Source organism: Malaclemys terrapin, chromosome 23 (assembly GCF_027887155.1).
Source record: "Malaclemys terrapin pileata isolate rMalTer1 chromosome 23, rMalTer1.hap1, whole genome shotgun sequence".
In the NCBI taxonomy this organism is placed as follows: domain Eukaryota; kingdom Metazoa; phylum Chordata; order Testudines; family Emydidae; genus Malaclemys; species Malaclemys terrapin.
Genome location: NC_071527.1, coordinates 1,880,292 through 1,908,291, shown reverse-complemented (window position 1 = coordinate 1,908,291; position 28,000 = coordinate 1,880,292). Strand labels below are relative to the sequence as shown.

General features: G+C 66.8%; 1 protein-coding gene and 1 long non-coding RNA gene across 9 annotated transcripts; one reads left to right on the top strand and one right to left on the bottom strand.

Annotated features, from left to right (window-relative positions):
* LOC128828163 (uncharacterized) lies at positions 1 to 4,845 on the bottom strand. Its single transcript, XR_008443167.1, has 2 exons — positions 4,765 to 4,845; positions 1 to 2,792 (listed from the first exon to the last, which is right to left on the bottom strand). It is a non-coding gene; the product is annotated as an uncharacterized LOC128828163 (long non-coding RNA).
* On the top strand, positions 4,650 to 27,999 carry ITGA7 (integrin subunit alpha 7). Of its 8 annotated transcripts, XM_054012572.1 has the most exons (27): positions 4,650 to 4,953; positions 12,066 to 12,193; positions 12,565 to 12,644; positions 13,096 to 13,351; positions 14,118 to 14,249; positions 14,541 to 14,660; positions 18,025 to 18,232; positions 18,341 to 18,534; positions 18,844 to 18,932; positions 19,124 to 19,251; positions 19,533 to 19,628; positions 20,090 to 20,151; positions 20,564 to 20,733; positions 20,827 to 20,976; positions 22,819 to 22,931; positions 23,177 to 23,381; positions 23,459 to 23,539; positions 23,895 to 23,974; positions 24,170 to 24,247; positions 24,516 to 24,618; positions 24,965 to 25,141; positions 25,403 to 25,510; positions 25,800 to 25,913; positions 26,083 to 26,181; positions 26,272 to 26,397; positions 26,697 to 26,809; positions 27,447 to 27,537. In XM_054012572.1, exons 1-26 carry the CDS (start codon positions 4,784 to 4,786, stop codon positions 26,805 to 26,807), a joined length of 3,378 nt encoding a protein of 1,125 aa, XP_053868547.1. In that variant the 5' UTR covers positions 4,650 to 4,783; the 3' UTR covers positions 26,808 to 26,809; positions 27,447 to 27,537. The 8 variants fall into 8 exon arrangements, with proteins under 8 accessions (XP_053868547.1, XP_053868546.1, XP_053868553.1 ...); XM_054012571.1 differs by lacking the exon at positions 26,697 to 26,809 and having other exon boundaries at positions 27,447 to 27,999; XM_054012578.1 differs by lacking the exon at positions 14,118 to 14,249.
* Position 28,000: the final 1 nt, after the last annotated feature.

The following is a 28,000-nucleotide window of genomic DNA, read 5'->3' as shown; positions in this document are numbered from 1 at the left end:
CACCCTAGAGACTAACACATTTATTTCAGCACAAGCTTTCGTGAGCTGCAGCCCACTTCTTCAGATGCATATAGAATGGAACACACAGACAGAAGATATTTATCCATACAGAGAACGTGAACAGGTGGAAGTACGCGTACCAACTGTAAGAGGCCAATCAACTGAGATGAGCTATCAGTGGCAGCAGAAGAAAAAACTTTGAAGTGAGAATCGAGATGACCCGTAGAAGGTGTGAGGAGAACTTAACATGGGGGGAAAAATATTCAATTGTTCTCTGTGTTAACTAAGGACTGTCTGCGCCGTGTCCAGATGGCTAAGAAACCCTCCTGCTGTTACCCCACTGGCCGAGAGTCACTGCAGAGTCCGGAAGCCGGGGGTGCAAGTCTCCCTTGGGTGCTCAGTCCAGGTGGACTCGCTCCAGGGAGCTCCCAGCTCGACACCGGGGTCTGACGGCTCCGAGGTTCAGTCCCAGCAGACGGTGCAGCTGAGGGCTGACCCCAGTGAGAGTGTGACGGCTCCAGAGCTGTCGGAGAGCACCGGGCCTGTGGCTCCTTGATACTGAATATCGGTTCTTTAGCAGGATCCCAGAGCACTTTAGAGACGGCGTTTGCAGGGATCGTTCACTCCCGGCTGCCGTGCAGCTGTTTCTGGGGTGGAACGTTGCAGCTGTTTACCAGCATGCAGTAACCCTATGCCACGGCCTGGGACAGGAGTGGAAGAAGTACCAGGCCAATGGGATCTTCATTGCCCGTGACGGATGTGGCCATCCGTGGCCGTGGCTGAAGTGTAAGATGGCACCTCTAGCAGCGTAGTCCACAGCTGGGCCCTGCTAAGGAGAAGGGCAGCCCCTACTCAGCCGTGTCGCCCACTCCTCACTCGGCGCCTTTCCCAACGCAGCTCCAGGGCTGAATTTAGCTGCTCGCACCAGGAGACGCTCTGGCTGGAGCTTCCAGAGTCGCTTGGCCCAAAGTTAGCACAGTGACCGTGTAAAAATAGCCCTGGCTGACTCCCCGCGCGCCTGGGCGACAGATCTGCTGCCTCCAGCGACACAACCACGTTCTCCGGAGCCCAGGCAGCCGGGGGGGCGTGAGGGGATCGAATTGTTCCCTGTGTCGGAGGCAGAGAGCCCAGCCGGGCCGGACGTGCTGCGGGCGCTCGGCATCTTCTGAGAACCAGGCCTGAGATGGCTCAAGTTGGGGTCCCCCACATCAGTGCCCGGTTCTGAGGGTTGGGAGTTGCCCGCAGCCGGTGGCAGCGCTGGGAACGGAGCCCAGGAGCCCTGCACTGTAGCCACTCCGTGGGGTCAGATGGGGAAATAAGGGGGGGGGGTGTTGAGCGCCGACCTCCTGACATCCAGTGGGGCCAGGCCGCGGTTCATCGTGGACTCGCTAAGCTCTGCGGGGCCCTTCTGCGGGGGGGGGGGGCAAATGAGCAGCGGCATCTCCCAACCGCCCCCTGCCGGGGCCCCCAAAGGGACCCTGCCCCCCTCTCCACACGAGGGCTGGAGGCGTTAGCCATGCTCGGCACTGGGAATCTGAGTCCACCCCTCCCCGCGATGAAGGGGACGGTTCACACTTCTCTGAGCTATTGGCCCAGGCTCTGTGCAGACTCCGGCAGACGTAGCTGCCTGGGTTACTCGTGGGTCACGTTTCTGAGGTTTCCTTCGCCCCTCTGACGGCTAGGCATGAAAGCTGAGATTCCGGAGGCCGAGCCGGCCACTGCAGAGAGGTGCCAGGCGGGTATATGGGCACGGACCAGCTGATTCCGTGCCCTGTCGTCACGTTGCCATCCGCCCTCCTCCCTCTACTCTCTAGCTTCTTCCCCTCTGTCTTCCATGGGGGGAGGATGCTCCCGGGAGGGGCGGAAGGACTCGGCCCTGGGACAGGGTTCAGAGAGTTCTGTTCTCAGTGCTCCGCTCCCAGCCCCTGATGCTCTTTGGCTCTAGCTGTTTCCACACCCACAGAGGTTTTTCCCTTCTCTGGCCTAGTTCTTTTTGCCAGCCCCACCCACCGCCCCCTGAGGCACTCACGAGACTCAGCTCCCCCTGAATTGGATCCAGCCGGCTCGGGGAGCCAGGGCCGACCCAGCCCCGCTGCCAGCCCCTGACGTCGCTTGGCTGCCACTGAAAGGGGCTCTCAGAAGCCAGGGGGAGCGGAGGGGTCGAAGCCAACCGAATCTTCTACCCCAGGGACGCTGCCTGTGGAAGTCGGCACTTGTATTGAAGCTGAAACGCTCCGATGGGGGGGCACAGCGGCGTGATTCCAAGAGGGGACACGCACATGCCGGAGCTCTCTCCAGGGGGAGGGAATCAGCACAATGCCAATTCCATGACACCTCCCATTGCAAAGGATCCCGGCAAACGTGCCCTTGGTGAGAGCAGCCAGCCGGCGGGCGGCACGGGGCAGCTCTGTCCCAGGGCACAGAGGGGCTAGGCTCCAGTTTTAGGACAGGAAGTGAAGCAGAATCTCAGATGCTGACCAACGCTGGCAGGCCCAATGGCGTTCTCCCAGCAGCCTGGCCCTTCCACCCTTCAGGCCGTGGGATCTTCGCAGCCAGGCTGGAGGGCTTTTTGGAAGATGGTTTAACCAGACACGCTGGGTTTAGTGCAGGAGGGATGGGGGACAGTCTCTGGCCTATGACACGGGAGGCAGGCAGGTGATCTGTGAAGTGGCCATTTGCTGGTCAATATTGGGTGTTTTTCGTCCCGCTCCACTGGGCAGAAACGCAGGCGTTGATCCCAACGGGTGCTGCTGACGGTCGGGATTGTTCTCCAAGCCCCGGGTCCTTGAATCCTGCCATGACAGAAGACGTTCAGCCTGGCCCCTTGCTACAAAAGCAAAGGAACTTTCTGGCTTTTGTGGTTGCAGAGAAAAGCTTCACCCCGGCCCGAGTGGGATCCAAAGGGGGAGAGCCCCAGATCATTGTTTTAAAAAATCTCGTGGGTTTGAAACTAACCTCCGGCTCTTGGGGGTCGGCAGGGGGTGAATGTAGCCGGCGCAGGGCAGCTTTACAAACCCTCCGCAGTGGTTCTCAAACTTCTGTTCTGGTGCCCCCTTTCACCCCGCAATCCTCTGCATGTGACCCCCCTTATACATTTCAAACACTTCATATATTTAACCCCCTTATAAATGCTGGAGGCAAAGCGGGTTTGGGGTGGAGGCTGCCAGCTCGTGACCCCCATGTAATAACCTCGTGACCCCCTGAGGGGTCCCGCCCCCCAGTTTGAGACCCCTACCCTACAGAAGAGCAGCAGGGAGCGAGAGACGCTGAGAGCGTCTTGCTTCGCGAACCAGGCTCCAGGACCTGGCTTTGGGGCGTGGCCGTCGGGCCGCGTTTCGAGCCGACAGATGGCCGAGTGCCCCCTCCGTGCCGAGGGGACGCCCCGAGGCTCGGTTTCATTTACACCGTCTGTTCCTCGTTTCCCACCCACAACTGCCTCCGAGTCCAGACCCCCACGGACGCCGGACCTGAGCGACACCAGCCTTCTCCCGCCGGATGCTGCCGAGAGGGCGGGGGGAATTTGGGGGTCTGATCTCAGGTCTCGGGTGTGGCACAGAATGTTTGGGGGGGGACGTGCAGGTGGAGGGAGTTAACGGAGGCTAACGCCATATGCTCCCTTGGGCCGGTGGCTTGAATCGGGCCCGTTCCCAGGTTCCACTGCGAAGGAAGAGCTCGTGGGGCCATCAGGCAGATGGGGCTCTGCAAAGGGGCGGGGTCCCCCCATCTGTCCCAGCACTGCCTCGGCCCTGGGGAGCAGAAGTGAACCAACTGGGGGAGGAAGGTCAAGGGTCGCCTGATTCTTGGGCTGCTGCATCCAGCATCCGAGCTGGAGCCAACTCATAAATATCTTGTAACGCCCGTGGGGAGCGGGAGCGGTTTAAAAATAGCTGGAAATGTGCTGGAAAAATGTGACGCCCACCGTGCTCCCGTTTGGGGTCAGGCCTGTACTCCAGGGCCCGGCCGTTTGCAACCGTCCTGCAGTGGGAGCAGCACTGCCCGCCCTTCCTGCCCAGGAAGGGAGAGCCCCGGGGCTTCACTCTTACCCACTTTTGCAAACTCCCTCCAGCCCACATTGTGTAACGAAGCACGGGACAGCGTGTAGGCATGCCCGCTGCTGGGGGGGCTCTATCCCCTTTTCCCAGCCTCTCCCAGCAGGGGGTGCTGGCTGCAGATGGTCCCAACCTGCCCCAGTCCCAGCCGGCGCGCTATTGCGGCTGGGGGGGGGGGGAGCTCTGGCTGTGGGGACCTCAGCGGCAGGGAGCTCGCTGGCAGGGGCTTCCCAGCTGCTCCAGCCTTTGGCAGCCAGAGGCAGCACCCCAAGGTGCTTTGCAGATTGACGCTGGCAACGATCAGTCCCTGCCTGCTGACATGCAGCCGCCTCTGGGGTGGAACGTGGCAGCTGGTTCACAGCGAAGAACACGGGGTTGGCCCGCCCGCTGCCCCTGGTGCTGCGGGAACTGGGCCATGCCCTTAGTGGGTGACTCGTTTGCTTGTTCTGAGCCCATCCCCCTGCAGCCCAGTGACCCCAAGGGGGTGAAACATGCGCAGTCCGGCGGCCTGGCCAGCCCCCCCGGCGATCCGGCTCCTCCCCCCGCCCCGCCCCGCCCGCGCTCCTGGCTCCCCCCCAGAGGTGGCTGCATTTCAGCGGCGCTTCCCCCTGCAAAGCACATGCTCGGAAGGGGGGCGGCGCCCTCGGCAGCTGCCCGGCCCCGAAGCCCCGGCCCGGCCCGGGGGGCGCTGCTCAGCCGGGGGTTTCCCACGCACCTGTCCCGGGGCCGGCAGCATGCGGGGGGCGCCGGGCGCCTGGCTCTGCGGCCTCGGCCTCCAGCTCCTGGCGGGCGCCGCCTTCAACCTGGACGGGACCGACCCGCTGCTGAAGGACGGGGCCGGCGGCAGCTTGTTCGGCTTCTCCGTGGCCCTGCACCGGCAGCTCCGGCCCGAGCCCGCCAGCTGGTGAGTGCGGGGGGGGGGGTCGCCTTATTCCCCCCCCCCGGAGCCTTCCCGTGGGGGTGAGGGGGGGGTCCCCGGGCGCTCCGCATGATTTGTGAAAACAACCCCCCCCCCGCGCTGCTCCTAGCAAGTTTCCGGGGGGGGGGGAGAGCTCAGACCCCCCCCGTCCCGTGGCTCTAAATAGTAACTTCCTCGCGGGGGAGGGGTCTCTGCGGGGGGGGGGGAGGTTCGCACGGTCACGTCTGTTACCCCAGGAGGCTGCCTGGCCCTGCGTCCCCCCCCCCCCGGAACTTCACCGACCCGCTGGGGGGGGGGGGGGGTCGCTCCCTGTATTCTCTCCGATCCGCTCGTGCGGTCCCCGGGCCAGATCCAGCCTCCAGTGGGAAACCCAGACTGACCCCGGTGTCGGGGGCAGAGTCTGTCCAGGGTCAGTCCGGAGTCACCCCCCACCGCAATGGAATCAGGCCGGATTCGGATCTCAGTTCCCGCAGGGTCAATCCGGAGTCACCCCTAAGAGCTAAGTGTTGTTAGTGGTGAGCGGGAGTCCGGACTCCTGGGTTCTTTTCCTGACTCTCTGGGTGACCTTGGGCGGCACCTGTCAGGTCAGGTAAGGGGGCAGCTCTATCCACTCCAGGGGGGTGGGGGCTGCCCAGCCAGGGGGTACCTGGAGGTGTCTCTGACCAGTACACAGACCCCATGGGGCTAGGGCTGGCCAGAGCCAGGGTGCGGGGCTGGCCAGCCTGGGCTGGGGATAGTCCTTGTCAGGCATCCTGCCCTGGTGGTGCCCCAGGGGGGGCGGAGGAGGGGCACTGTCTGGAGCAAGCCGGGTGCCCCCCATGCAGGAGCAGATGCCCAGATCCCCAGGGGCAGTGGGAGAGGACACAGTCTGGGGAGCTTGTACCACAGCAATTCCTTCCTCTCCCCCCCCCCCCATTCAGGGGGGCACAGACCTGCTGGTGGGAGAACGTGTCAGGGGGGGGCGCAGAGCTGGGCTGGGCTGTGTAATAATCCCCCCCCTGCACTTTACAGTGTCATTATCCCTATTGTGCAGATGGGGAAACTGAGGCACGGGGCAGGAAAGGACTTGGCCAAGGTCACCCTGTGGCAGAGGTGGGAGCAGGGCTCCCTGGTCCCAATGCTGTGCTCTGTCCACTAGCCCGCTGAAGTCTGTACGTGTAGCGAGGTCGGTGGCCGTGCGCTGGGGCTGGCAGCGTGCGGGGCGACAGGGCCATGGTGTTGCTGGTGATACAGGAGCGATGGACGGTGGCCATGTCAGCGCTTTGCGATCCTCAGCCTGGCGGTGTCCCGCTGGGCTCTCGCTGGGTGCAGGGACAGGGCCCCCTGGGGCAAGGGACGTGGGCAGCTCCTAGCTGGGCCAGTGTGTGCCCTGCTGCCGAGGAAGCCTGCGAAGGGTTAAACAAAGCCCTCATGAATATGAATGGAGCTGTGGGCCCTGCTCAGAATCATTAATGGGCCATTTAGTCAAGGGGCCCAGACTCTTCGAGCTGCCCTGGGCCCAATCCCTGGGTTCCCCCCTCCCTGGTAAATGATTCAGCGGGGATCGGAGCCTGAGCCGGGAGAGGAAATCGATAGTTCTGATCCGTGGGGGTGGGAGGCTGAGAACCCCCCAGGCCTGCCCCAGCGGCAGCAGTAGCAGCATCGGCCCCACATCTGCTCCACGGGGGTGGGAATATGGTGCTTCTCTAGCCCCTTTGCAAACTTGCCCTGCGCTGCGTCCCTGGGATGGTGCCACCTCTGGGGTGGGGCGCATCGAGTGCACAGAGCAACAGCAAAACATGGGGTGAGAAAGGGGGGTGAGGCTTGTAGTCTTATAATGCTCCCCAGGGGCTCTTCAGTGCCCCCCTTGAGACATCGGGGGGGGGGACTGGGGGCTCCTGGCAGCTGCTCGAAGCCGGGTGAGTCATGGCTGGTGGTGCTAGTGCCCCCTGTTGGTGGTGACGCAGGGCTGGCGTGGGCGCAGCGGCACCAGGGGAATGTGCTGTCCCTTATCACGCCTCCGGCGCCATCTTTGTTGGCTCCCAGCCTGTCACGGTTTCTGCCAACTCTGATTTGGATTCGGGGGCAGCGGCTGGCTTCTCCGCAGAGCTGCCAGTGGGCGCTGGCAGCGTGACCTCCTGGGGGAGCTCCCGGGGCTGGGCCCCTGGCAGCGGAGCCCCATTCGGAGCCCCGGCAGTGCCTGGCTGCTGTGAGTGTCCTCAGAGCAGTGCCCTCGCTGGCACCATGCACTTAGATTCGATCTGTCCCTGGGTGTCTCTGGAGGGGAGGTCGCTGCCCGGAGAAGATAAAAACTCTCGTAAAACCAAATCCCTTTGGGCTGAGCTGGTCAAATGCCAGCTGGGCGGGTCGCAGGCCGGTCAGTCTGGGTAATGAACAGGTGCTGGGGAGCTCGGATCTCACGCCCTGGTTGGCGCAGGAAAGGTCCCTACGTGCGTCTGTCTGTTTTTTGGGGCCGGGGGGAGCTTTGGTCATGTTTCTCGTTCTCTAGGCTGAAGCCTGTCAAACGTTCCCGGAATTCCTCCCCGCGGGGGGATTTGCTCTTGCCGCTCTTGCATTGCGACGCCACGGACAAAGCGCAGGATTAGTGCAAATACCGGCCGGGCCGTTGCGCGCTGCCGAGGAGGAGGCTCGGCGCCGAGGGCTTTGGAGTGGGAGTCGGGTCCGTCCCATCCCTGGCACTGGGGTATTTCTGGGGTCCATCTGGCTCGTTTCTCAGCGTCAGCTCTGTGTCCGGCCGAGTCCCCGAGCCCTGCACCTTGCACAGTCACTTCCACAGCGCAAAGGGAGCACGAACTGCTGCGCACTGGTCTGGGAGCCGGGTGCAAACGCAGGGGTATGGTTTATATGGCCACAGGGCCCAGGGGCCCCACCTGAGATCGGGGCCCCATCGTGCCAGGCGCTGCACCAGCAGAGTTGGAAACTATCTGTGCTCTGAGGAGCTCACAGCCTAACTAGATAAGGCAGCCAAGAGGCAGGAGGGGAAACTGAGTCACACAGAGGGGCTGGGGCTCACCCAAGGTCACTCAGCGGGTCAGTGGCAGAACTGGGAATAGAACCCAGGTGTCCTGCCACCCAGGCCAGAGGGAGAAGGAAAGATCCTGCCCAGTCCTGGGCCCCAATTCCGCCGCCTGAGGGCGTTAGCCGGGTGTGACTCTGGGGTTCTTGGTCTTGACTGACGACGGCACAGAGCCGGCCTGTGGCACCAGCCCAGGGGGATGCGCCTGGCATGCCTCGTGTTGGGATCAGCAGTGATGCCAAAGGAAACGAAATCTCCATGAGACGCAGGGGCCCCAGGTCCGGCTGCCCTGGGCTGTGGATTGAAGTGCCAGGCAGGGGCAGCCCGTCTGGACAATGGGATCCCTTGGGGGGCTTAGCGTGGGAGCTGAGCGGGGATGGCAGCAGGGTGGGGCGCTGGGGAAACCGAGGCAGCATTGGTGCATTCCCAGTGGGGAGTTAGGGGTGAGGGGGGTGCGTGCTGGGGGTGGGCGTAGGAAAGGTGCAGGGTGGCTCCGTGCCCAGCCCCTGGGACCCCCGAGGTGGCTGCCCTGGTGCCCTGGGCCAGCACAGACGCTCATGGGATCTCTCTGGCCCTGTCCTTTTTTGGGCATGTTGCTGCCGAGTTATTTGGAGTGAATTCCAGTTTATTTTTACCGGCTCCGTCTCTATCTCCTCTTGTGAGCTCTCCTGCCTCCTTGGCTTCTCTTTCCCTGTGGGAGCAGCAGGAGAGCTGGCCGGGGGGAGGGTCTCCCAGCAGGCGGCGCTGTGAGGGGCGGGGCAGGAGCGCTGGCGGGGGGGGGGGGTGTCTCCCAGCACGGGGCGCTGTGGGGGGCAGGGAAGGAGCGCTGGCCGGGGGCTCCCAGCAGGGGGCGCTGTGGGGGGCAGGGAAGGAGCGCTGGCCGGGGGCTCCCAGCAGGGAGCGCTGTGGGGGGCAGGCAGGGGCACTGGCTGGGGGTGGGCGCTGGGGGGGCTGTGAGGGGCGGGACAGGAGCGCTGGCCTGGGGGGGCTCCCAGCAGGGGGCACTGGCTGGGGGCGGGCGCTGGGGGGGCTGTGAGGGGTGGGGCAGGAGTGCTGGCCTGGGGGGGGGGCTCCCAGCATGGGGCGCTGTGGGGGGCAGGGGCACTGGCTGGGGGTGGGCGCTGGGGGGGTGGCCGTGAGGGGTGGGGCAGGAGCGCTGGCCTGGGAGGGAGCTCCCAGCAGGGGGCGCTGGGGGGGGCGGGCACTGGGGGGGCACAGCAGAAGCACCAGCTGTGGAGGGTCCATAGGCTGCTCTGTTGCTGGCCTGGCGCTAGTCAGCGAAGGGGCCGACTGGCGACGACAATGGAACTAAGCCAAGGCCCAGCCCCAGGGTCCCTGTGCGTGGCAGGCCTGGGGCTGGTGGCCACCCCGAGTTGCTGGCTGCAGGAGCCCACTTGCTCTGAAGCTGTGGCCAGTCCCTGCTGCTTGGTCCCGGGCACACCCCTGCCACCTCTCGCCACTGGGGCCCGGCGTCCCGGCCAGTCGTGGGCGAGAGCGAGTCTGTGTGCCGGGGGCAGAGCTGGGCGCATGCAGTGCCGAGGGGAGCACTTGGCGAGAGTGAGCGTGGCTGGGGCTGCCAGGAAATGGGAGCTCGCCTGTCTGTGTGCCAGGGCCCGTGCCTGGGGGTTTGTGCACGGGACGGCCACGGGCCTCTGTGGGAGAGGGGCAGCTGCCATGCTGGTGCGAGCGGGTGCTGGTGCGAGCGGGTGCTGGTGCACGAGGGAGCAGTGTGCACAGGACAGCCACGGGCCTCTGTGGGAGAGAGGCAGATGCCGTGCTGGTGCGAGCGGGTGCTGGCGCACGAGGGAGCGGTGTGCACGGGACGGCCACGGGCCTCTGTGGGAGAGGGGCAGATGCCGTGCTGGTGCGAGCGGGTGCTGGTGCGAGCGGGTGCTGGCGCACGAGGGAGCGGTGTGCATGGGACGGCCACGGGCCTCTGTGGGAGAGGGGCAGATGCCATGCTGGTGCGAGCGGGTGCTGGTGCGAGCGGGTGCTGGCGCACGAGGGAGCAGTGTGCACGAGGCGCGTTCAGGCTCCAGCCTGCGTGTGTCCAGGATCCAATGTTGCCGTTGCCCCAGGCTCGGGCAAACCCTTTCCGTGGGGGCCTGGGGGCTCCTCCCCGGTGTTGGGCGGGGGCCGGTGGGCGAGGGGCCCGATCCCCTCCCCTGGCTCCGGGTCTGTCCGGTGTGGCAGCCCTGAGACTGGAGCGTGGCCCCCGCGGCTGAGTCCTGATCCCGGCCAAGAGCAGAGACCCCCCCCCCCCCCCGCTCTGTCGCCCCTCCCCCAATCCCGCATCCCTGCCCCTGCTCCTGGTGATTAATTACCCGGTGACTAAGCAGCAGCTTCTGGTCCTGGTTATTTATTGTATGTGGTGATTGGCTCCTGGCATAGCTCCAGGCTGTTCCCATCAGAATCTGCCCCCCCCCCCCCCGGATCCAGCCCCCCCCTTCCCAGTCTGCAGAGGTGGGGTGGTCTTGCCCATTTCTGTGGTCAGTTTCACCTTGTCTGTGTCCCTGCTCTGGGTGCAGCCTGGGGTGGGGGGGGGGTCACAGCTGTCCCCCCCCACCAGCCATCTCTGTGGGTGTGAGGGTCCCCTCTTCTCCTGGCCTGGCCGTGCCCCCCCCTATCGCCCGGGTTGGAGTCAGGGAGCAGAGGGGCGGCTCTGCGCTCCAGGCGTCTCGCTTGAATCGGGGCCGGGCTGGGTCCAAGGAGCTTCCCGTGGGGTTGAGGCTGGGGGCAGCTGCTGGGCCTGGAATGGGGCCTGGGGCTGGCCTGGCCTCTTCCCACCCCCCAGGTGTTAGATCAGACCTTGGGTTTCGCCTCAGGCAAGGGCAAACTCAGTGCTTCGCTCTGTGGGGTGGGGGTGGGCGTGTGTGTGTGTGTGTGTGTGCGCGTGCCTGCAAAATCACATGGGGGTTGTGAGTGCCCAGGGGAGCATGACCCATTCCATTCTGTGGGGGTGTGTGTGTGTGTGGGGGGGTGGGGGGGTGTTTTTGCAGGGTGTTTTGTGTGTGTGTCTCGGTGGGTGGTTGCGTGCAGTGTTGCGTGGGGCTCTGGGTGTGTCTCGGTGGGTGGTTTTGCAGGGCTGTGTGTGGTTGTGCAGGGTGCTGCGTGGGGCTCTGGGTGTGTGTCTCTCAGTGGGTGGTTGCATGGGGCTGTGTGTGTGTGCAGGGTGTGGTGCGGGGCTTTGGGGTGTGTGTGTGTTTGTCTCGGTGGGTGGTTGCGCGGGGCTGTGTGTTGTGCACACGCCCATCATCGCCTAGGATCCGCCCATCACCTGCAGTCTCGGGGTCCCCCCATTCCTGGCTCTCTGCCCCACTTGGCTGGCGCCAGCCCGGCCTTGCCCCGTCTCTCTGTCTCAAGCGGGCAGCAGTAGTTGGCGCTGGGCGAGTGCCCTTCCCCCTGACCCCTTGGCTGTGACCCCGCAGCTGGTCCCGGGGGCGTGAGGCAGGCTAACATCTGGGGGCGGGGGGATCCAGCTGTGGTTTGCCCCCCTCCCAGCGAGTGGCCAGGGCGGTTGAGAACAGCTCTCAGGCGGGAGCGGGGGCCCCCCTCCGAGGCTGCAGCTGTTGGACACGGCTGATCAGCGCAGAGCGGAGCCCCCTGCCCCCCGGGACCCCCCCTGTCCTGAGCCATGGGTCCCCTCCCCCTGTTCAGCCCACCCTCCTTCCCGCAGCAGGGCCCCCCCTGCCCAAGGTCACTCCCGCCTGCCCCTGGGCACCAGCTCATGGATTGACTGGGCTGGGTCTCAGCCCAACGGTCTCCCCCAAATCCCCCAGCACATCTGGCCAGGGGAGCCCTAGGGCCGCCGGGCCCCTCCCTGGGACAGGGCTCCGGCACCGCCCCACTCCTGGGGGTCTCTGCAGCACTGCTGTCCCGGGGCCGGCAGCTCCTTTCGGCCACGCAGCGGGCACTGACCTGGGGGGCAGGGGGCTGTCCCCTGGCAATTGTACATGGGCCCCTTGTGCCCCCTGCCCCCCAGGCTGGGAGCCCGGCGTCACTGCAGCCCCGTCCCGAGGGGCGTCCGGCGGTGGTTGATCCCATCTCCCCCCTTCCACTGACGCTCGCCCGTCTCCCCCAGGATGCTGGTGGGGGCCCCGCAGGCACCAGGCCTCCCGGGCCAGAGGGCGAACCGGACCGGTGGCCTCTACGCCTGCCCCCTGACACGCGAGATCAACGACTGCTGGCGCGTGCCCATCGATGAGGGAGGTACGGGCACTCCGGGGGGGGGGGGGCGGAACCTGCCCTTGGTGGCATCAGCATAAATCCACAGTGGGAGTGGGGGTGACCCTGCCCTCAAATCCAGAGTGGCTCCATTGAAATGGGGGGGGGGGGGTTACCCCTGATTTATGCCACCAGAGCAGGATCTGGCCCCGTTTCCTTGTGCATGGCCCTTGGCCGAGCTGTCTCTGGGCTGGTGCCCGGCACTGCCCATGGGAGAGTGGGTGGGAATCCTGGGCCAAGGATCTGCTGGGGGCGGGGGGGACACTGCAAGGGGAGGGGTGGGGGGCTGGCAGTGGGTCTCTGTCAGGGGCCCTGGGGGGGCTGTCTGCCTGGCGGCTGATTGCGCCTCCCCCCAGTGGACCTGCACAAGGAGAGCAAGGAAAACCAGTGGCTGGGGGTCAGCGTGAAGAGCCAAGGGGCCGGCGGCAAGATCGTGGTGAGTGGCATTGCCGGGGGGGGGGGGGGGGCGACGCCCACTGCTCTGCCCTCTGGGGGGGGGGGGGGATGGGGGTCTAGTGGGTTAGAGCCTGGAGGGGGGCAGGCTGGGGCTGGGCCAGGACGCCTGGGTTCGCTCCCTGGCTGTGAAGGGAGTGGGGGGCCAGTGGTTAGACCTGGGGGGGCTGGGCCAGGACGCCTGGGTTCGCTCCCTGGCTGTGAAGGGAGTGGGGGGCCAGTGGTTAGACCTGGGGGGCTGGGCCAGGACGCCTGGGTTCTGCTGTTGACTCGGTGTGTGGCCTGAGGCGAGTCGCTCCCCAGAGCCATCAGCCGAAGAGCCAGGACCCCCGTGTGGGGGGCCCTCGTGTTTCACGAGTGATGGGGGGAGCCTGGGAGAGGGGGCGGGACCCTCTCTAACCCGTCCCGCTTGTCATCCCCCGGCTCGATCCCAGACCTGCGCCCACCTCTACGAATCGCGGAACCGGGTGAACCAGCCGCTGGAGACGCGGGACGTCATCGGGCGCTGCTACGTGCTGAGCCAGGACCTGACGGTGCGAGAGGAGCTGGACGGGGGCGAGTGGAAGTTCTGCGAGGGGCGCCCCCAGGGCCACGAGCGCTTCGGCTTCTGCCAGCAGGGGGTGTCGGCCGGCTTCACCGCAGACAACCACTACGTACTCTTCGGGGCGCCCGGCACCTACAACTGGAAGGGTGAGCCAGGCCGGGGGCCCGCGGGCGTTCCCTCCTCTCACCCCAGGCCCACAGACACTGGGGACCGGGCGCCCCCCAGATCGGAGCATGGGCCCAGCTACCCTGGGACTGGTGGTAACTCGGGGGGGTGGGGAACGGGCCCGTGGCTGGGGGGGCAGGTGGGGGAAGGGGCCCTTGGCTAGTGGGGGGGGAGGATGGGGGAAGGAGCCCATGGCTGGGGGGGTGTGTGGATGGGGGAAGGAGCCCATGGGCGGGGGGGGGGGGGGGGGAAGGGGAGAACCATTTCTCTCCTTAGGGAGTGTGGCCACCTTCAGTTCAGACCCAACGCTGGAAGCTCCAACCTCTGTGCCAGGCAGCAGAGGATCCAAGACTGTCCTCATCTTCCCCCCCCCCCCCATGCCATCCCTGTGCCCCCCATGCCGTCCCTGCTCCCTTGTGCCATCCCTGCCCCCCGTCCTCCCGTGTCATCCCTGTGCCCCCCATGCCGTCCCTGCTCCCTTGTGCCATCCCTGCCCCCCGTCCCCCCGTGTCATCCCTGTGCCCCTCATGCCGTCCCTGCTCCCTCATGCCGTCCCTGCCCCCTGCCCCCCCCGTGCCGTCCCTGCCCCCACATGCCGTCCCTGCCCCCCGTGATGTCCCTGTGTCATCCCTGCCCCCCTGTGCCGTCCCTGCCCCCTGTGCCATCCCCGCCCCCCTGTGCTATTACTGCCCCCAGTCCTCCCCCCTGTGCCACCCTGCCCCCACTAACCCCTCTCTGGTTTGGCAGGGGACCTGCGCGTGGAGCTGGTAAACCAGAGCTCCCTGGAGCTGGTTACCTACGACGACGGGCCCTACGAAGCCGGGGGGGAGAAGGACCAGGACCCCTCCCTCATCCCCGTGCCCGCCAACAGCTACTTCGGTAGGGAGCGCCGCCAGGCGGCAGGCAGGGCCGGGCATGAGGGCCGAACCAGCCCCCGGCCATTGGCAGTGGCCATTTGAGTCTTTGGCCCCCAGGCCCGCGGGGAAGGAAATCAGCGAGGGAAATGGGGCGATCGGAGAGTCTCTGCTGCTCGGGGGGCCGACCCCTCGGTTCCCTCGCCCGGGGCTCCCCACTGCCTGGGTGGGGAGGGGTCTCCATCCTTTAACTCTCTCTCTCTCTCTCTCTCTCTCTTTCCCTGCCCCCGCCCCCCGGCCTGGCGCGGCCCCACAGGTCTGTTGTTTATGACAAACGTTCATAGCGCAGACCCCGATCAGCTGGTGTATAAAACGGCAGAGCCCGGCGAGCGGCTGCCCGGCACCGTCGGCGACGTGGCCCAGAATAGCAACTTAGGTTTGTAACCGCGGCGGCGTGTGGTGCCCGCCTGTCAGCGAGCGAGCAGCCGGCCAGGACCCCAGCTCTGTGCCGCCCCTGGGGACGCCACCTGCCCCCCACCCCCGAGCTCGGCGTTCTCCTCTTGGCGTTTGGAGCTGAGGGGAAATGAAAACTCCTTTCTGCTCCTGGGCCAGCGAGGGGCGCCACGCCCGGGTCCTGCCCCATAGCGTGTGGGGGGGAGAAGGGTGACTGATGCCCCTCCCTGAACGCAGCCCCACACCCCTGTTCATACTTACCCCTGCCCCTCCCTAGGCACGTCCCCATGTGTGTGCACAAACTGTCCTTGCACAGACACCTCCGTCCCTGCCCGTGCACACACACGAGCACACAAACCCTGCACACACCCCACACGCACCCCCCCCCACCTTCCCTCTCCCCATTTCGGAGCTGTCTCTGTGCGGTTCTCCCCCGCAGCTCCCCCACTCTGTGGTTGCACGTGCCAGGCTGGATGCTAGTGCCCAGGGATTTACACGTCCTGGTGCTCATTGCCCGGGGAACATGGATTCTGCTGCCCTCTGCTGGCTGTGGCACCGGGGAGGGGGCGTGAACCCTGCCCCGCTCAGAGGGCGTCCCGCTGTCCCCAGGCCCCGAGCAGGGGGGAGGATCCCTGGGGACACCTGCTCAGAGCAGCCCCTGCCCCTTACGTCTCTAGGTGCTAGCACCGTCCCTTGCCCCCCGGGGTGCCCGGGGGAGGCCGTGAGCAGGGGCAGTCCCAGCGCCGGGGGAGGCCAGCTCTGCTGCTGGGCGTGAGCGTCTTGTGCCCGTGCCGTCGGGGAACGTTCCAGGCTCCGGGGACGGGTGCTGGACCCCATCCGGGCTGGCTGCAGTGCTGGGGGGTCCTGGGCGGGAGGTGTTGTGGGGGGCTGCAGATGGGAGGGGGGTCAGCACCACTCTGTCAGCAGCCGTTTGGGGGCTGGGGATCCCTGCTGGGAGAGGGACGCGGAGCCTGGAAGGGTCCCCGAGGTGCTGCCTGGGCTGTGTGTTGCATGCGGTGTGTCCTGTGGGATGTGGGGGGGGGTGTCGCTCTGCTCGGGGGTGCATGGCTCTCCCCAGCGCATGCCAGCAGGATGTACTCCCCCTCGCTGAGCCCTGGCTGCTGCCCCCCCATCGCCCCCACTCCTGCCTGCAGGGAGCTCCCACGTGCGGACCCGCTGCTGGCATGGGCCCCAGAGACGGACGCCACGGAGCAGCGCCTGGTTCGGCCGTCGCACGGGCACGCCCTGCCTGGCATCATCCCGGGGGGGCGCTCAGCAACCAGCCGGGGGAGCCGCTGGCTTGGCAGCATGCCTGGAGCTGCTGGAATAGAACCCAGGAGTCCTGACCCCCACCCCCACCTCTTTCAGCTCCTACCACCAGACACCCCCCCACCCTCCTGGAAATTCCAGGGTGGTCCAATGTGCTATTAGAGAGCACCACAGGGAAACTGAGGTTGTACTTAAAGTACTGCCCAGGATCTTTTCAGGGGGAATAAGACAAAACGCCACATTTATTAGTAATACATGTGTTCATTAACACTGTATCATATGCATATAATATATTACACTTACACTCACACACACACACAAACACACTCCGTCTTGTTGTTACCAATTAGTTGCTCCCCTTAACTTCACTGGCCAGGTGAGTTAGATGGAGGAGGGGGTGGAGCCGGGCTTCTGTCGATCCGGATCGATGCTCCCATGTTGACAAGACGAGACCCGGGGTCCTCTGCAAGACACCTCACTTCTATAGCAGCTTTCCTCTTATGCAAATCTAGACCAGATTCAAACTCTGTGTCTGTGTCCATTGGTCCTTTGTGCTGCTTTCTTTTGAGTGTTGTCCCAATGCTGCAAAGAGGGTGTTTCCAAAAGAAGGTGCTTGCTTCTAACCCCCGAGGCCGTCGGTATGTCTGCTTGTCTTTAATGAGCCCACTTGACACGTTTTATTGTCCTTGGGTCTGGCTCCCAGCCCCTCTCCAACAGTTGAGGCTGTCTGGAGGTGCTGCCTTCCATGCCTTGCTCATCCACACCTCATTCATTCAACAGGGCAATTGATTAAGAGTGGGGGGGGGGAGCTCTTGTTCTACTGCTAGCACAAAGAAAATTTTCTTCTATCTTATTCTATCCTTAGGGGCTATAATATTATACCAAGGGCAATGCAAAGTTTCTAAATGAGGCTTTGATACAAAGTCCCATGAAAACAGAGGTCACACGTGGATAGACCCACCACAAGGTTATATGAAGAGGCACAATGTAAAGTCATATGAAAATTATCAGAGATTTATCTACATTGTGGCACGGCGAGGGGCAGCCGGAGGCCTGGGCAGAGCAGAGACATGTTAGTGGGGGGGGGGGGGTTCACTCAGCTGCTGTTTTTGGGCAATCCTCCCCCCCGCCCCCCTTTGCAGAACTGTCACCCCTCCCCCGCCTGCCGGGTGTTTGCTGGGCCTTGCCCCCCACCCGACGCTGGGCCTGGGGACCCAGCCGGGACTCTGGTATCTGAAATATGAGGTGTGTCCAGCTTCCTGGTCACACCCCTTGGCCCCCGCATCCTCCCGCCCCCGTGGCTGTATCCCGGCTGGGGGGCTGAGCAGAGAGAGACAGACAGACACACACGGAGCAGCAGAGGGGCTGGGCGCTGGGGATCAGTGTGATCTGGGCCCCCTCCCCAATATGGAGAAGGGGGTGGGGGGCCTGGCATTAGGCCACCCTGTGGGGTTGAGGATGGGTGGGTGGAGACCACATCTGGTGCCTCCCAGACCCCCCCTTCCCCCAGCTCTGTCCAGCCCCTGGGAGCCTGTGTGTGGACTTGGTGTGTGTTAGCCAAACCTCTCCTCTCCCCAGCGGGGGGGCATCCATCCAGCCTCAAATTGCCCCAGGTGTGGGGTCCTGCCCCGGCTCACGGCCCGGCCTCCGGCGGCCACGTCCTGGCTCAGCGTGTGACGGATTAGGTGCCAGGTCCTTCCAGCCTAGCCCCCGCTGCGGCAGCTGCGCGGGAATCCCCTCTAGCTCTGCGCAGTACAGAGCCTCTGCCACACGCAGGAGCCATGCTGATTCCACCCAGCAGGGGGCAGTGGTCTCGGTGTGTCTGGCTAGTGTGGTGCCCACGGACCCCCGGGCTGCGCTGGCCGAGGGCGCGGCGTTGGACAGAACCCATCTGTTCCCTCCCACCTGGGATCTAGCAGCGGGGGACTCAGCAAGTGTTGGGGGGGGCGATTGGCCTGGCCTCACCCCACCCGAGCTGAGAGTAGGGCCAGGCCAGTCCCTGGCCCCCTGCTCCTAAGGGACCCTTCCATCCCCCCAGCAGCACCAACCCTGCCTGTCGCTCTGCCCCCCCGCTCCAGGCTTCTCCGTCGACTCGGGGAAGGGCCTGACCCGGCAGGACCAGCTCAGCTTTGTCACGGGGGCGCCGCGGGCCAACCACACGGGGGCCGTGTTGATCCTGCGCCGGGACAACGTGAACCGCCTGGTGCCCGAGGCCATCCTGCCCGGGGAGCAGCTCACCTCCTCCTTCGGCTACGCCGTGGCCGTGGTGGATCTGAACAGCGACGGGTGAGCCGGGGGCTGGGGGGTCGGGACGTGGCTGCTGCTCGGAGCCCCGGGGCTGGCGGGCGCTGGCAGGGGCTGGGCCTGACCCTGCTCCCCTCTGCCCCTGCCCAGCTGGATGGACCTGGTGGTGGGGGCGCCCCACTTCTTCGATCGGCAGGAGGAGATCGGCGGGGCCGCCTACGTGTACATCAACCAGGCGGGGCGCTGGGAGGGCGCCCGTCCCATCCGCCTCAACGGCACCTCCCGCTCCATGTTCGGCATCGGCCTCGCCGCCCTCGGCGACCTCAACCAGGACGGCTTCCAGGGTGAGGGGCCGGGCAGCCAGGGGAGGGGAGATCATGGGGAGCCTGGCTGGGGCTGACCTGGGGTCCCGGCGCCGTCCCTTGGGGGGCTCCCCCTGTGGGTATGGGCTGTGGGGGCAATGGGGCTGGCTGCTCAGCTGGGTTACGGGGTCTGGGGAACGGAGCTGCCCCTGCAGGAGGGAGGGACCCCCCCACGTGGCACGTATCCAGCTCTGGGCAGGGGAACTGCCCTGCCTCTGGCCCTAGTGCCTGGGGGGCCCCAGCCCCATTTTGGCCTGCTCCAGCCGTAACCCTGCCCCCCTCCCCCCACAGACATCGCCGTGGGAGCCCCGTTTGACGGAGCCGGCAAGGTCTATATCTACCACGGCAGCAACCTGGGCATCGTCACCAAACCGGCCCAGGTGAGAGGGCGTAAACAGGGCACGGGAGTTGGAGGGTGCCACTGAACTGTGGGGTCCACAGGTTCCTAAGCCCCTCCCCTGCTGGTCCCCTGGGGTCCAGGATCCCCCTTCACTTCCTGTCCTAAACACTGACGGCTCCGCCCCCAAGAGGCAGCTGCTGCTTCCCCAGCTCTCTGTCTGTCCTCCTGCAGGTCCTGGACGGGGAAGGCGTTGGGGTGAGGACTTTCGGCTACTCCCTGTCCGGGGGCCTGGACATCGACGGGAATCTCTACCCGGACCTGCTCGTTGGCTCACTCTCGGACAGCGTGGTGCTGTACAGGTGGGCACTGCCCGCTGCACCGGCTGCCCCAGGCCGATGGACGGGGCCGTGTGCTGGGCAGGGAGCGGCCTGGTGGGACTCTGGCCCCTCCAGCCCTGGGCATTGCACTGCGTCCGGCTGGATCAGCCCCCTGGGTGACGCTGGCGCAGCCGACTGGTCCACCTGGACCCGGCGTGCGGAGGGGATGGGACCCGCACACCGTGCAGAGCTGGAGGCCTGGTGCAGCCGGGGCGTGGGCCGGCCGGGCGCCTTTGCCAGCGGTTTCCCCTCTTGCTTTGCAGAGCCCGGCCCGTCATCCACGTCTCCAAGAACGTCTCCCTCTCCCCCCCGAACATCGACCTGGAGAGCAGGAACTGCCCCCACCACCTGGGCATCTGGTGAGAGCGGGCCTGGGGAGGGTGCTGCCCGTCCTCGCCCCCACTCCCAGGCTCCCTGGGATCCAGAGCTGTGCCTGTATCACCCCCGCCAGCCACGCACACTTTCCACACCCAGGGAGAGAGGGAGGTCTAGTGGTTAGAGCCGGTAGGGAGTAGGGCAGGGAGCCAGGACTCCTGGGTTCTGTGCCCAGTACTGCTACTGACCTGTTGGGCCTTGGGCCAATCCCTGCCTCAGTTTCCCCAGGGGCACAATGGGGTTAGCGCCGCCCATCTCGAGGGCAGCGGCGCGCTCTGACCCCGACGAAAGGGGCAATTTCCTGGTCCCAGCTGCTGCTCAGAGCCTGGTTCTGCTCTTCCTCCTCCTCGGAGGGTGGGGTGCTGAGTCCCCCCAGCCGGGAGGGACGGCTGGTTTGACGTTGGCCCTGTCTCAGGCCGAGCCTTTCTGTGGTTTCCCTGTGCAGCGTGGACGTACGAGCCTGCTTCAGCTACACGGCCAGTCCTGCCAGTTACAGCCCCCGCGTCAGTGAGTACTGCCGGGCTGGGCCAGGCCCTGCGCTCCCCAGGCCTGGACGTGCTGCGCGTGGGGGGGCGGGAGGATACCACCTGAGAATACCCACCCTGCATCGGCCCTGCTCCCAGACCCGGCACAGGGAGATGCCCAGAGCACGCTGCCCCACAGCTGTTCTGTCTCCCAGAGCCCAGAGGATGCTAAGGGAAGCAGGACACAACCCAGAGCAACCCTGAGGGTGCTCTAAGCTACCTGGGGAGCCCTACCCCAGAGGTGGCTGCATCTCAGCACTGGGTGACAGATCCCCGTATACACAGCTGCCGTGCCCACCCCAGAGGTGGCTGCATTTTGCTGAGGGGTGAGCAATCTCCCCAGGAATGGAAGGCGCAGCAGAGCCCATGCCCGCCCTCCCTCCCTCCGCCCCCAGCGCTCGCGTACACCTTGGACGCTGACGTGGACCGGCGGAAGCTGGGCCAGGCCCCTAGAGTCGCCTTCCTGGACCGGAAGCCCACGGACCCCGAACACCAGTTCTCGGACGTGGTGGAGCTGCCCCACCAGCGCGTCCCTGCCTGCGTCAAGGCCACCTTCCAGCTGCAGGTGGGTCCTGCTGCCCCAGCCCCGTCCCCCCCGCCTCCCTGCCCCCGCCCCCCCGGCCTGCCGCGGGCTCAGCCCCCTGCTCCCTCATTACAGGACAGCATCCGGGACAAGCTCCGCCCCATCGTCCTGGTGCTGACGTACAGCATCGAGCACGCCCGGAGCAAGCGCCAGGTCCAGGCCGCCGCCCTGCCCCCGCTGATGCCCGTGCTGAACGCCCAGCTGCCCAGCAGCCAGAGGGCAGAGGTGAGGCGGGTTCCTGGGTGACGGCCCCCGGGGACGTGGGCTCCCATTCAGCAGACTCAGGCCTGCTCAGCCCACGGGCGGGAGCCCCGCCAGGAACAGGCTCCAGCAGGAGGCGCTCTGCCCCCTCCACTGCCGGCCCCCGGCCCCTTGCCCTGCGAGCAGCTCGTCTGGTGGGATCCGAGCTTAGGGTGACCAGATGTCCCGATTTTATAGGGACAGTCCTGATATTTGGGGCTTTTTCTTATATAGGCTCCTATTACCCCCCCCACCTCCTGTCCCAGTTTTTCACACTTGCTATCTGGCCACCCTATCCGAGCTCCTGGCGGTGCCGATCCCCTGACGCCTTTCGTCAGGGTGCCCTGGCCAGCGCCCAGACCGGGGACTCTTCTGTTCCTCCAGGCGGTGTCAGCCTTTGGGGGGGTCGCTGTCTCCTGCTGGCCAGCGCCGGGCCCCGCCCCAGAGGGGGCTGCATGTCAGTGCTGGATGAGTGAACCCTGCGCAGTGTCGCTGTCTCCCGCTGGGCAGCGCCCGGGCCCCACCCCAGAGGAGGCTGCATGTCAGTGCTGGCTGTGTGAGCTCTGTGCAGTGTCGCTGTCTCCTGCTGGCCAGCGCCCGGGCCCTGCCCCAGAGGAGGCTGCATGTCAGTGCTGGCTGTGTGAACCCTGCGCAGTGTCGCTGTCTCCTGCTGGCCAGCGCCCAGGCCCCGCCCCAGAGGAGGCTGCATGTCAGTGCTGGATGAGTGAACCCTGCGCAGTGTCGCTGTCTCCTGCTGGGCAGCGCCGGGCACCGCCCCAGAGGGGGCTGCATGTCAGTGCTGGCTGTGTGAGCCCTGCGCGGTGTCGCTGTCTCCCGCTGGGCAGCGCCCGGGCCCCGCCCCAGAGGAGGCTGCATGTCAGTGCTGGCTGTGTGAGCCCTGCGCGGTGTCGCTGTCTCCTGCTGGGCAGCGCCGGGCCCCGCCCCAGAGGGGGCTGCATGTCAGTGCTGGCTGTGTGAGCCCTGCGCGGTGTCGCTGTCTCCTGCTGGGCAGCGCCCGGGCCCCGCCCCAGAGGGGGCTGCATGTCAGTGCTGGATGAGTGAACCCTGCGCGGTGTCGCTGTCTCCTGCTGGGCAGCGCCCGGGCCCCGCCCCAGAGGAGGCTGCATGTCAGTGCTGGATGAGTGAACCCTGCGCAGTGTCACTGTCTCCCGCTGGGCAGCGCCCGGCCCCACCCCAGAGGGGGCTGCATGTCAGTGCTGGCTGTGTGAGCCCTGCGCGGTGTCGCTGTCTCCTGCTGGGCAGTGCCTGGCCCCGCCCCAGGGGGGGCTGCATGTCAGTGCTGGATGAGTGAACCCTGCGCGGTGTCGCTGTCTCCTGCTGGCCAGTGCCCGGCCCCGCCCCAGAGGAGGCTGCATGTCAGTGCTGGATGAGTGAACCCTGCGCGGTGTCGCTGTCTCCTGCTGGGCAGTGCCCGGCCCCGCCCCAGGGGGGGCTGCATGTCAGTGCTGGCTGTGTGAGCCCTGCGCAGTGTCGCTGTCTCCTGCTGGGCAGTGCCCGGCCCCACCCCAGGGGGGGCTGCATGTCAGTGCTGGATGAGTGAACCCTGCGTGGTGTCGCTGTCTCCTGCTGGGCAGCGCCCGGGCCCCGCCCCAGGGGGGCGTCGTTCGTCGGTGCTGTGGGCGTAGCTGTGCTCTGCGCGGCTGGAGCACGTGCAGCGGTCTGCGGGAATATTCTGGGGGATGGCTCTGAGCCGGCGGGCGAGCCTGTGCTGGGGGGCGGGGCGCTGTGCAGGGGGGCAGCGCGGATGGGGAGGGGCGCTGCCTGGGGGCCATCCCAGCTAACCCCCCCCGGGGGGGTTGTCCCCAGGTGAATTTTCTGAAGCAGGGCTGCGGGGAGGACAAGATCTGCCAGAGCAACCTCGAGCTGCACTACCAGTTCTGCTCCCGCGTGGGGGACGCCGACTTCCTGCCCCTGCCCAGGTGAGGGGGGGCTGAGCCCCGCGGGCCCAGGATGGGGGGAGGGGTAAGAGACACGTACTGGCCCCTCTCAGACTTGCCCTCTCGCCCCAGCTGGCCGGGTGGGGCTGGGATCTATCCAGGGGGCGGGTCTGGGGGCAGATCCCTGCATGGTGCCCCCCTGCTGTCTCCAGGATGCCGTGGGTCTCTGTGCTGATGCCCACAGGGGCCCCTCACCGCGGCACTGGGCCTGCCTCTCTCCACTGCAGGGGTGCCGATGGCACGGCTGTCTTCGCCATGAGCGACCAGAAGGACGTGGCCTTGGAGATCCAGGTCACCAACCTGCCCTCGGACCCAGCGGCGCCGCAGCGGGACGGGGACGATGCCCACGAGGCCCTGCTCACGGCCACCTTCCCCGAGGCCCTGCCCTACTCCGGGGTCCGGGCCCATGACGCGTGGGCCGGGCCCGGCCTGGTACAGGACGGGGTGGGGGGGCCGGGGGTGGGGGTAGGGGTTGTTGGCCCCGGGCTCTGACGTCTCGTCCTTTCCAGGAGAAGCAGCCGTGCCTGCCCAATCTGAACGCCTCGCAAGTGCAGTGCGAGCTGGGCAACCCCATGAAGCGCGGAGCTCAGGTGGGGATCAGCCCCCTAAATTCCTGCCCCCGCACTGCGCCCAGACCTCACTGCCCCCCGCACTGCGCCCAGACCTCACTGCCCCTCCAGTGCCCCCTGTTCCCCCCGCACTGCGCCCAGACCTCACTGCCCCTCCAGTGCCCCCCGCACTGCGCCCAGACCTCACTGTCCCTCCAGTGCCCCTGTTCCCCCCGCACTGCGCCCAGATCTCACTGTCCCTCCAGTGCCCCTGTTCCCCCCGCACTGCGCCCAGACCTCACTGCCCCCCCCACTGCGCCCAGATCTCACCACCTGCCTCTTGCTCCCCCTGGCCTCTGCCCCCCCCCCATGGCCCTGATCTCTCTGCCCCCCCCAGGTGCGGTTCTATCTCATTGTCAGCACCTCGGGCATCACCATCGAGACGCGGGAGCTGGAGCTGGAGCTGGAGCTGAGCACGTGAGCGCCCCCTGCAGGGCAGGGTGGGGGCAGGGGACGCCGGGGTGGGGAGCAAACAGGTGATGGGGGCTGGGTGATGTTCAGGGGGTGGGGGTTGGCTGTGGAGGGGGTCGGAGGAATTGCAGTTGGTCACTGGCGGGTTGCAGTGGGGGGAGCCCCCATGACGCCCCTACCCCCCCCGTCTCTCTCTCCCAGGATCAGCGAGCAGCCGGGGCTGCGGCCTGTGACGGCGCGGGCACGTGTGGTCATTGAGCTGCCCTTGTCCGTCACGGGGTGAGTGCCCCCGATGGGGCAGCTGGGGGGGCACGGCGGGTGGAGGGAGGAGCCGTGGGGGTGGTTGCAGGGGTGAGGTAGCTTGGGGGCCGGGGGAGCCGTCTGGGGGGCGGGGGCGAGGCGAGCCATCTGGGGGGCGGGGCGGGCTGGGGTGGGGCCAGGGACGAGGCAAGCTGTCTGGGGGCCGGGGGAGCCGTCTGGGGGTGGGGCTCTGCGGGGCTCCCAGACACCCTCCCTTACCCCGTTTTCTCCCCCCCCCCCCCCACAGCGTGGCTGTCCCGCGGCGGCTGTTCTTCGGCGGCCGGGTGCGGGGCGAGAGCGCTGTTCGCACTGAGGGCCAGGTGGGCAGTGCCGTGCGCTACGAGGTGACGGTGAGTACCCTGCTCGGGGAAGGGGTAGCAACGCCCGCCCCCCCCACCAGACCTCACCCTGAGCCTCCCCTGCGACCACCCTGAGCATGGACAAGGGAGGGCTGAGGATCATGGGGGGGGCTGGGTTCAGAACGCCGGGGTCCATTCCCATCTGGGACAAGGGAGCTGGGTCTAGTGGTTAGAGCGGGGGGGGGGGGGGCGGCTGGGAGTCAGGAGATCTCTTCCCCCTAAAGTGCCTCAGTTTCCCCATCTGGGCAGGTGGGTGGCATTTGACCCTGCCCCACAGACTCAGGCTAGTGAGTGTCCCCCCGGGCGGCGCCTGGCTCAGGGTCCCTGCCCCCCCCAGGTCTCCAACCGGGGCCAGTCGCTCAACACTCTGGGCTCGGCCTTCCTCAACCTCATGTGGCCCCACGAGATCGCCAACGGCAAGTGGCTACTCTACCCGCTGCGGCTGGAGCTGGCGGCCAGGCCCGGGCAGCGCGTGGCCTGCAGCCCGGCAGCCAACCCCCTACGGCTGGCACTGGTACGTGGCACGGGGGGCGGGGAGCTGGGGGCTGCTGCTCAGCTCGGGGGGTCTCCGGCTCTCAGGCCACGGGGGGGGAGGAGACTGGGGTCCCCCCGCTGCAGGGATGGAGCTATGGGGATTGGGGCCCTGCCCTACTGGCATGGGGGAGGGGGCATCAGGGGGCACAGCTCATGCTGCAGCATCACTGAGGGGCTGGGGGGCGGCTATGGGTGGCGTGGGCCCCAGCACCCGCCCTGTGACCTCTCCTGCCGCCCCCAGGAGAGCCACGGGCAGGACAGGAGCAGGAGGGAGGCCGAGCGCCCGGAGGTGCCCAGCACGGGGCCCTGGTGGCACCGCGCCCACGCTGAGAGGAAGAATGTCACGTTGGTGAGTGGCTCCGGGGTCTGGAAATTGGGGCGGGGGGCGGGGGGGCTGGGGTAATCCCGGCTGGGGCTGTGGGGGGGGCCCTGGGGAGGGAATCACTCATTTGTGTGTGTGTGGGGGGGGGGGGCGGGAATCTCTCCTCCCCGCACACCATGAAGCGCTTTCCAGCCTGGATACCCACGGCTCGTCCCTGCAACCCCCTCTGGGGTGGAGCACCCTGGCCACATCCCCGCTGTCCAGCTGGGTCAGGCTCCCCCCGCCCCCTCACTGACCCGCTGTCTCCCCCCTCCAGGACTGCGCCCGGGGCACTGCCCGCTGCCTCGTCTTCCAGTGCCCGCTCCACAGCTTCGACCGCTCGGCTGTGCTCACTGTCTGGGGGCGCCTGTGGAACAGCACCTTCCTGGAGGTGAGCCGGCGCCCGGGGCAGCCAGCTCTGGGGTGGGACGCAGGGGCTGAGTTGATGCTGCACCGCGCGGAAGGACAGGAAGGGGTGCAGAATCCTGCCTCTGCCTGGGACAGCTTGGGGGGGCAGGGGGCTGGGGGGGCCCCAGGCTGAGCCATGTCCCTGCCCCCAGGAGTACCCGGCCGTGACCTCCGTGGAACTGCTCGTCCGCGCCAACATCACCGTCAAATCCACCATCCAGAACCTGGTGCTGAAGGACGCCGCCACGCAGGTACCTGATTGGCTGCTCCGCTTCGCCCAGCCCCGCCCCCTGCCCCGCCTCTGGTCCTGATCCTGATCCTGCTCATGCCTTCCCCCCCAGATCCCCGTCACCATCTACCTGGACCCGAGCGCGGCGGTGCCCCGGGGCGTCCCCTGGTGGATCATCCTGATCGCGGTGCTGGCCGGGGTCCTGGTGCTGGGGTTGCTGGTCTCCGTCCTGTGGAAGGTGAGAGCCGGGGGGCGGGGGGACCCGGCTACCCTGCCCCTTGCATGGGGGTCCCTGCTCCAGGACAGATGTGCCCCCAGGGATTGGGCCCCTGCCCCTCCCCACCCCCAGCAACACCCCCTTCCTGTGCACCACCAGGGGGAGTGAGCCCCAAGCAGGGACTCCCCTTCCCCTGCCCCCTCCTGGCACCTAGCCCCCCCTCCCCCCGCCCCAGGAATTCCTGCCCGGTCCGTAACCCGACGTCCAGCTCTCTGGCCCGGGCCTGACGCGCGCTCACCTCGGCCTTGCTTCCTCCCCAGTGCGGCTTCTTCCAGCGGAGCAGCCGCGCAGCCCCATACGCCGCCAACTATTACCGGGCCCGGCTGGCCGTGCAGCCCTCCGAGGTGGAGAAACAAGCTGGGGAGGCCTAGCGGTAACAGCCGGCCCCGCCCCTCGTTCACGGGGGGCAAGGGGCGTGCATGGGTGTGCAAGAGCATCTGAAGCAACAGTGCATGAGTGTGTGGGTGTGCCAGGCTTATTGGGGGAGCACGGTGTCTGCCAGGCCAGCGCCTGGGTGTGGCGGGGGCGGGATGGTGAGTGTGCCTGCGTGTGCCAGGCCAGCGCCTGGGTGTGCCAGGGCGGGTGCCGATGGTGAGCGTGCCTGCGTGTGCCAGGCCAGTGCCTGGGTGTGGCGGGGGCGGGTGCCGATGGTGAGCGTGCCTGCGTGTGCCAGGCCAGCGCCTGGGTGTGGCGGGGGCGGGTGCCGATGGTGAGCGTGCCTGTGTGTGGCAGGCCAGTGTCTGGGGAGTTGCCAGGGGCGTTGAATGAGCTGTGCCCGTCCCTGATGCGTGGGGATGAGCCTGGCGCAGGCCTGCAGGGGAGGTGACACTGTCTCTGGCCTTGGCTTCCCATCGCCGCCTTTGATGCACGCACCAGCCACTCGGAGGCGCCCCTGCTCCCTTCCGGTCTGCCGGGGCCCAGGCCTGCCCCAGCTGCCCCCTGTGGGGCGGGGGCATCTGGGCCTTGCCAGGGGGCCGGGCGCTGACTCCGTTTCTCTGGCTTCTTTCCAGGTGGGCTTCTTCAAGCGCAGCCGGCCCCAGCAGGCCGTGGTGCCGCAGTACCACGCCATCAAGATCCCGCGGGAGGAGCGCCAGCTGTTCCGCGAGGAGAAGACGGGCACCATCCAGAGGAAGGAGTGGGTGACGAACTGGAGCGAGGGCGGCGACAGCCACGTGCCCATCTCCGGCTAGGCATCCCCCGTCCCACCCGGGGCCGCGACCCACGCGAGATCCCCCTGGCCGGCGCCGGCTCAGACCTGGGGGTTCTGTGGGGAGGGGGGTCTCTGAGGAGCACACCGAGATGGGGTGACTCTGCCTCGTTAGCCGGGGACTGCTTTTCCCATTGGCTGCCGGACTCCGGATGCGAGATGTGGGACCTGTGCCCAGCCTGCCCACGGAGCCCCGAGGACAAGGGGGTGTAGCGCTGCCTCCTGCTGGCTGGGGCTGGAGCTGCTCAAGTCTGTCAAACCTCCCTGCTCTGGGGGGATCCCAGCCCCACGGGGCCCAGACTTGTTCAGGTGATAAACTAAAGTACAGGGGATGACCCTGCCCCTTTGTGCAGTGAC

Excerpts from the sequence above, each read along its gene's own strand:
- ITGA7 (XM_054012571.1), top strand. The coding sequence starts at position 4,784 with ATGCGGGGGGCGCCGGGCGCCTGGCTCTGCGGCCTCGGCCTCCAGCTC. Across the intron at positions 24,619-24,964 it reads CCGTGCGCTACGAGGTGACG|GTCTCCAACCGGGGCCAGTC; the intron begins GTGAGTACCCTG and ends TGCCCCCCCCAG. Across the intron at positions 26,182-26,271 it reads TGAAGGACGCCGCCACGCAG|ATCCCCGTCACCATCTACCT; the intron begins GTACCTGATTGG and ends CTTCCCCCCCAG.